At 33.8% G+C, this 7894-nt stretch overlaps 1 protein-coding gene and 1 pseudogene across 1 annotated transcript; both read left to right on the forward strand.

The window, feature by feature from the left end:
• Window positions 1-836: 836 nt before the first annotated feature.
• Window positions 837-3242, forward strand: LOC127097694 (protein ROOT PRIMORDIUM DEFECTIVE 1). The gene has a single exon (XM_051036186.1). The coding sequence runs from the start codon at window positions 1008-1010 to the stop codon at window positions 2412-2414; it is 1407 nt and encodes a 468-aa protein (XP_050892143.1). The 5' UTR covers window positions 837-1007; the 3' UTR covers window positions 2415-3242.
• On the forward strand, window positions 2620-7433 carry LOC127097693 (ABC transporter C family member 8-like; annotated as a pseudogene).
• The last annotated feature ends 461 nt before the right edge of the window (window positions 7434-7894 follow it).

Raw genomic sequence — 7894 nt, forward strand, 5'->3', positions numbered from 1 at the left:
AAAACACACAGAAACAGAAAAAACAAGACATTATCCAAAATTAACCTTAACTCTATAACATTAAAGTAGAATAGATATTTCGTATGTCACAAATTATATCGAGATAACATTATTGACAAGATTACATGAAAAAAACACGTTTTGTTGTTAGATTAAACCAAACCATAACCATAACCAAACCAACTGTGGCAATTTATATTCTATTTCTTGATTATATCTTATCATCTATTTTGATGTTTAGTGGACTTGAGGATGTCTTCTCTCAAAACAACCTTATTATGGTATAATCCAAAACATAAAAATAAAACTGAAATTAAAAAATTAAGAAAAAGAAAAACAATTTTATAAAATCTTAATTGAACGACAAACAATGGGCAACAAAAATCTATTGAATTAATTATATAGCAACAAAACTACTGAATTAGTATCATACCTCTACACATGAATACCAGAAGCATCAGTGTCTTGCAAACAATATTCTTTTGTTAACAGAAAGTGCTTCGTAGTTCTCATTTTGTTCTGTCCCTGTAAGTCTAATCCAAGCTCAGCATCATTCTCATAAAGCTAAAGAAAGCCTTGTAGTAAGATGTGCGAGAAGCAAATACAAATATCCAAGGTTTAATTTTATGTGTGAGATGCAAATACAATTGTTTAAATAAACAAAAATAATCCACATAACTTTCATATTATAGAATTTACAATGACATCAATATATAGAATTTTCATATATTAATAATTAACAATGTTTCATAATTTTTTTTTCAAATATACCTTATTTTGTTTAACAATAAACTTAAAGTTACATAAATAATCAATATATTTGGCTATAACTTACAATCCGACCCAAAACTGAAAATAATTCCATTAAACCCTAAATCCCCAAAACGCCCCTTCCCGCTCTAATAACTCTCCATTTCTCCAACTTCATAGTTCACACTTCACACTCGATCAACCATCCTCCATAGCCGAAATCACTGCATAAACCCTAAATCTTCAAAACCCTAAAAATGCGACTCTTAATTTTTCGCATCTCCAATTTCGTAAAGCAAAATCTCGAAAATTCACAATGGATTCATCACCACCAACACAACCCCAATTTCAATCCCATCAGAGAAATGTCACAATCTACCTCAATCCCCAAAAAACAACTAAGAATTCGCGATCATGGCTACGACAATTATATGGAAATTGAGAAGAAAACTCGAAAAGTCCTCAAATTTCAGAACCTTATCCTCTCTGAACCCAATCAATCGATCCCAATCCCTCGTCTCGAAACCCTAGCTCATCGCATAGGCTTCACGCGCCATGAATCCAGCGCGTTTCTTCTTAAATTCCCGCACGTGTTCGAAATCTTCGAGCACCCAGTTCAGCGCATCCTCTTCTGTAGGTTAACCCGTATGGCCATTCTTCAGATTGAACAGGAGCGTCTCGTGCTTGCAGATCAAGTTTCGCAAGCTGTCACGCGCCTCCGCAAGCTCCTCATGATGTCGAATGGTCTCCGATTACGCCTCGAGCATGTGAGGATTGCGCGATCAGCCCTTGGGCTCCCGGATGATTTTGAATACTCGGTTGTTTTGAGGTACCCTGAATTATTTAGGTTAATTGACGCTAAAGAAACTAGGAACAAGTACATTGAGCTTGTTGAATTTGACCCTAAGTTAGGAACATGTGCAATTGAAGATGCTAGGGAGAAAGTTTATAGAGAGAGAGGTAGTGATGCTGAAGATGTTAGGTTTTCGTTTTTGATTGATTTTCCACCTGGTTTTAAGATAAGCAAGTATTTTAGGATTGCAATGTGGAAGTGGCAAAGGCTACCTTATTGGTCACCTTATGAGGATGTTTCTGGGTATGACTTGAGGTCAATTGAGGCACAGAAGAGAATGGAGAAAAGGGCTGTTGCCACCATTCATGAATTGTTATCCTTGACCGTGGAGAAGAAGATTACTTTGGAGAGAATTGCGCATTTTCGGATGGCAATGCACTTGCCAAAAAAGTTGAAGGAATTTTTGCTTCAGCATCAGGGGATTTTCTACGTCTCCACCAGAGGGAATCATGGGAAGCTTCACACTGTTTTTCTTAGGGAGGCTTATAGGAAAGGTGAGTTGGTTGAACCTAATGATTTGTATTTGGCGCGACGGAAGCTTGCCGAGCTTGTGATTTTGAGCCCTCGGAAAGCTAGGGTTGATAGGGAATTGGTTGGATATAGGAGGAGCAAGTTAGATGATGAAATGGGGCAAGTAACAAGAGCATATGTTGAGGATGCTTGTGAAGACTTTAAGGTTGGAAATGGTGTTGGACAAGGTGAGGATGCAGAAGATGATTTGTCATCAGATATTGGTTCTGATGTTGATTCCGGAGATGAGGATGATGATTTTGATGGTAGTGTATCAATGCAAAGGAAATCGCTCGAGTGAGAGTATTACGGGAGTCTTTTATATCTTCCAATTATGCTGTTGAGAAGTCTGTTTGAAGGGAAGGACTCTCCCGTGACAATTTTAACTGAAGGGGAACTGAAAAACTTCACTATTTAACCTCACCAGGGCCGGCCCAATTATATCGGAGGCCCTGTTCTAATTACAAAAATGGGCCCGATTTTTTTTTAAAACATAATTATAATAATTAAAGCGTCTTAGATCGACTTCAGAGATTCTAAATAGTATGAAGATCATTAAGTTACAATCATGGGAAGAAAAATTCAAGAATTTACTCCAGTCGCTACGCGATAAAGAGTTTGTATGGTTGTCTAAGGCACAGATCTTGAAAGCTTCTAGTTCATTTCTTTATTGGATGTCTCCTACTGTTATTTCTGCTGTTGTTCTCATTGGATGTGTGGTTACCCAGAGTGCACCATTGAATGCTGAAACTATTTTCACAGTTCTTGTAACATTGAAGAACACGGGGGCGCCTGTTAAAATGGTCCCAGAGGCTCTATCCATTATGATTCAAGTTAAGGTTTCCTTCGATCGTCTTAATAACCTTTTGCTCGATGAAGAACTAATCAATGACGATAGTGAAAGAAAATTCAAGGAATGTTCTGTTAATGCTGTGGAAATTCAAGATGGCAAATTCATTTGGGATCTTGAATCCGTGTTTCCAACTTTAGAAGATGTAAATTTAGAAATCAAATGGAGACATAAAATTGCAGTTTGTGGACCAGTTGGAGCTGGGAAATCATCACTTTTGTATGCAATACTTGGAGAAATTCATAAGATATCAGGAACTGTTAGTTCCTAATTAACCCATTTAGATTTGACTTGACTATTTTCACATTTAAACTTTATCATGCCAAACTCATATGAATAAGCATAATATTAGTATCTTACACTTTTTCTCCTTATCATATTTCACTATAATGGAAAACAGATTAATGTAGGTGGCACTTTTGCCTATGTTTCCCAATCTTCATGGATACTAAGTGGAACAGTTCAAGATAATATACTCTTTGGCAAGCCAATGGACAAAACAAGATATGAGAAAGCAATTAAAGCTTGTGCTTTAGATAAGGATATCAATGATTTTAGCCATGGTGATTTTACAGAAATTGGTCAGAGAGGGATAAACATGAGTGGAGGACAGAAACAAAGGATTCAACTAGCTAGAGCAGTCTATAATGATGCTGATATCTATCTCCTTGATGATCCTTTCAGTGCAGTTGATGCACATCAGCTGCAATACTATTCAATGGAAGTAAATATCACTTTTATCATTTTAAATCGTTAATCTATACATAAGATAAAGGGAACTCTAATTTTGGTTAGACCTTTTTGCTGGTCAAATTTACTTTTAACAACCAAGTTCTTCAAATTTAAATTTAACTCTATGACATGACTAAAGGAAACTAGAAAACTATTGTTGGTGTATCAAATTTACTGTGTCTACAACATTACAGGATTGTGTCATGACTGCTTTAAGAGAGAAAACTGTTATTCTAGTTACACATCAAGTGGAGTTTCTCTCAGAAGTTGATACTATCTTGGTAAAGTATTTCATTTAGATGGTTATTATATTACAATTGAACATATTTAACACCGATGAATTCAAATTCTAGGTAATGGAACATGGAAAAGTTATTCAATCTTGGTAAAGTATTTCATTTAACATATGTATTTCTCTCAGAAGTTGATACTAACCTGATGAATTAAAATTCTAGGTAATGGAGGGTGGAAAAGTTATTCAATCAGGTAGTTATGAGAGTCTCCTAACAGCAGGAACAGCCTTTGAAATACTTGTGAGTGCTCATAAAGACACAATTACTGAGTTGAATCAGGATAATGAACATAAAAGAGGTTTTGAAAACGAAGTTTTGTCTAATCCTCAAAACTCTCAAGGTTTTTATCTCACTTAAAATCAGAGTGAGGGAGAGATTTCTAGTATCAAGGGTCCAATTGGTGCGCAACTTACACAAGAGGAAGAAAAAGTTATTGGTAATGTTGGATGGAAGCCATTTTGGGATTATATTAATTATTCCGAAGGGACATTCATGTTGTGTTTCATCCTGTTAGCAAAGTGTGGTTTCATGGCTTTTCAAACTGCATCAACCTTCTGGCTTGCTATAGCCATAGAAATTTCAAAAGTAACTAATGCCACCTTGATTGGAGTTTATACATTAGTTTCTTTTGCTAGTGCTGCTTTTGTATATGTAAGGTCTTACTTGGCTACACTTCTTGGATTAAAAGCTTCTACTGCTTTCTTCTCAAAATTCACTACAGCTATCTTCAATGCTCCAATGCTTTTCTTTGATTCAACTCCTGTAGGAAGGATTTTAACTAGAGTAAGATTTTTTCCATTTATTATGATTTCATAACCCCTCATATTTAATTTAGGCTAAAATTTTCTTCTCTCTTGTGCAGGCTTCATCAGATTTGAGTATTTTGGACTTTGATATACCTTATTCCATCACCATTGTAGCAAGTTTAGCACTTGAAATTTTGGTGATAATTTGTATAATGGTTTCAGTCACATGGCAAGTTCTCATTGTTGCTGTTCCTGAAATGGTTGCATCAATATACATTCAGGTTTATCCACTTTCCAGTTTTTCTTGATTCTTTATTCCCTATCCAAGGTTAGATAATTGAGCCAGTAACTTCTAAATCTCTTTTTCTCATTCCCATTAAGCAATATTATCAAGCCACTGCAAGGGAACTAATACGGATCAATGGAACAACCAAAGCTCCAGTCATGAATTTTGCATCCGAGACATCAGTTGGAGTGGTTACTGTAAGAGCATTCAACATGGTAGACAGATTTTTCAAAAACTACTTAACACTTGTAGACACAGATGCTTCATTGTTCTTTCATTCCAATGCGGCAATGGAATGGGTAGTTTTAAGGATTGAAGCACTCCAAAATTTGACTGTCGTCACTGCATCTTTGTTGATTATTCTACTTCCTCATGGATATGTATCCCCAGGTAGTAAAATAATATATGCTTAAATATACTTTTCATCCTTACAAACGTATCAAATTTTGTTTTTGGTCCATGTTTTTTAGTTCTAGTCCATGCAAAAATTGAAATTGATACTGTATCTCATTTTAGTCCTAATATAAGTCATATTTGAGGGAGTACACTTGAATAGTCTACTTCTATGTATTACGAAGATCAATTTTAACATAAATTTCATACAAATAAAATTCAAGGACGAAGAGTAAAATGTAATGTTTGCAAAGAGTAAATATATTTAAACCTATAAAATAATAGGTCAATTACCAATTACTGCGATAAAATTCTGTTCAAGCTTATAACTCGTAGCAACTTTCCTGTTCTGTGCAGGTCTTGTGGGGCTGTCTCTTTCTTATGCTTTTACCTTGACATCAACCCAAATATTTTGGAGTAGATGGTTTTCCAACTTATCCAACAATATTATATCTATTGAAAGAATCAAACAATTCATTCATATACCAGTTGAGCCTCATGCTATTGTGGATAATAACTGGCCACCATCTTTGTGGCCTTCCAAGGGAACGATTGATCTTCAAGACTTGGAGGTAAATCTGGATAAATGTCTTAGACTTTTTTTATGGCCTAACTCATCTTCATGAAATTGACTTGTAACGTGAAGCATTCAATCCAACCCCGAATCTCTGATATCAACTTGAAATATAGAGAAAATTGTTGGATTATTGGCTGATTATAGTATAATATTTTATTTCTACCTCTACTTTAAGTTTTATCTTTTTATTTATAAAGTGAACATAAAAATTCTGCTCTGATGCCAATTTTTTACATTGGTTTCAGATCAGATATCGTCCTAATGCTCCATTAGTTCTTAAGGGAATCACTTGTACATTTAAAGAAGGGAGTAGGGTAGGAGTTGTCGGAAGGACTGGAAGTGGAAAAAGTACACTGATTAGTGCTTTGTTTCGCTTAGTTGAGCCATCAAGAGGTGATATTCTCATAGATGGGTTGAACATTTGCTCAATGGGGTTGAAGGATTTGAGAATGAAGCTAAGCATAATCCCTCAAGAACCAACTCTTTTCAAGGGCAGCATTAGGACAAACCTGGACCCTCTTGGCCTGTACTCAGACGATGATATCTGGAAGGTGAATAAACTAATCTTAATATTTAGCATTAAGTGTAGTTGAATTTGACATGAAACATTCAATAATTTTATATTTGATTTGTATATTTAGGCTGTAGAGAAATGTCAGCTTAAGGAAACAATCAGCAAGCTACCAAGTCTCTTGGACTCTTCTGGTGAGTCTTTATATATGGTTTTATGAATATACAAGTTGTGGAATCCTAATTTTGAATATTTTTTGCAGTGAGTGATGAAGGTGGAAATTGGAGCTTAGGACAACGCCAATTGTTTTGTCTTGGAAGGGTTTTACTTAAGAGAAACAGAATTCTTGTTCTGGATGAAGCTACTGCCTCCATTGACTCTGCTACAGATGCCATTTTACAAAGAGTAATCAGAGAGGAATTTGAAGAATGCACAGTCATAACCGTGGCTCACAGAGTTCCAATTGTAATAGACAGTGACATGATTATGGTTTTATCTTATGGTATGTTATTACCTTATTATACATGCTACTGTTTCTGTAGTATTAGTATTATCTTTTGCCTCATAATATTTTGGTGGTTATTATTAAAGGGAAACTGATGGAATACGATGAACCTTCAAAGCTAATGGATACAAACTCTTCATTCTCTAAGCTGGTTGCTGAATATTGGTCCAGTTGCAGGAAGAATTCATTCCCAAATATTATCAGACAACAACAATGAATGATTCCATTAAAAAAAAAATACAATGAGTGATAAATATGTTTATTATACTAAAAGTTACAAGGTCTAATAGCAAACTCTAGAAAAGTCAATTTTCCCTCCTTAACCCTATGTATATAAACTATATATAAGTGTGTGGTGTACTTATATAAGTTTTTTAGATGACATCACAATCACATCCAAGGACTTATGTATAACTTCTTAAAGTAACTCACATGATAACTTAAATAATTGCTTTTATCTATAAAGTAAAAGTTTTTGTATTAATGACATTCATATTATTTCTAATATAAATATTAAATTTTGTTACAAATAAATGTTTATAAGCCAATAACTTATATAAATAAGTTTGTAATTAATTATTATATTTGTTTATTAATTTGAATTGTATTTTTAAATTAATATATAAAATAATTTAAATAATTTTTACACTTTATTTTTTTAAATTATTTATAAATTTTTAAAGAAAAACAGAACCGATATAAAAAAATTATATTAATATACTTTTAATTTTTTTTTTCATATCAAACCACTTATTTTTACACTTTATTTTTACACATTACTTTTTTTTTGTGTTAAAAACATATATTATTAGTTTTTATTAAATGAAAGACATTAAATTATTCCTATTTTGATATGAAAAACCAATTAATATAAAAAAATATATTAAT

Source organism: Lathyrus oleraceus, chromosome 6 (genome assembly GCF_024323335.1).
Source record: "Lathyrus oleraceus cultivar Zhongwan6 chromosome 6, CAAS_Psat_ZW6_1.0, whole genome shotgun sequence".
Taxonomy (NCBI): domain Eukaryota; kingdom Viridiplantae; phylum Streptophyta; class Magnoliopsida; order Fabales; family Fabaceae; genus Lathyrus; species Lathyrus oleraceus.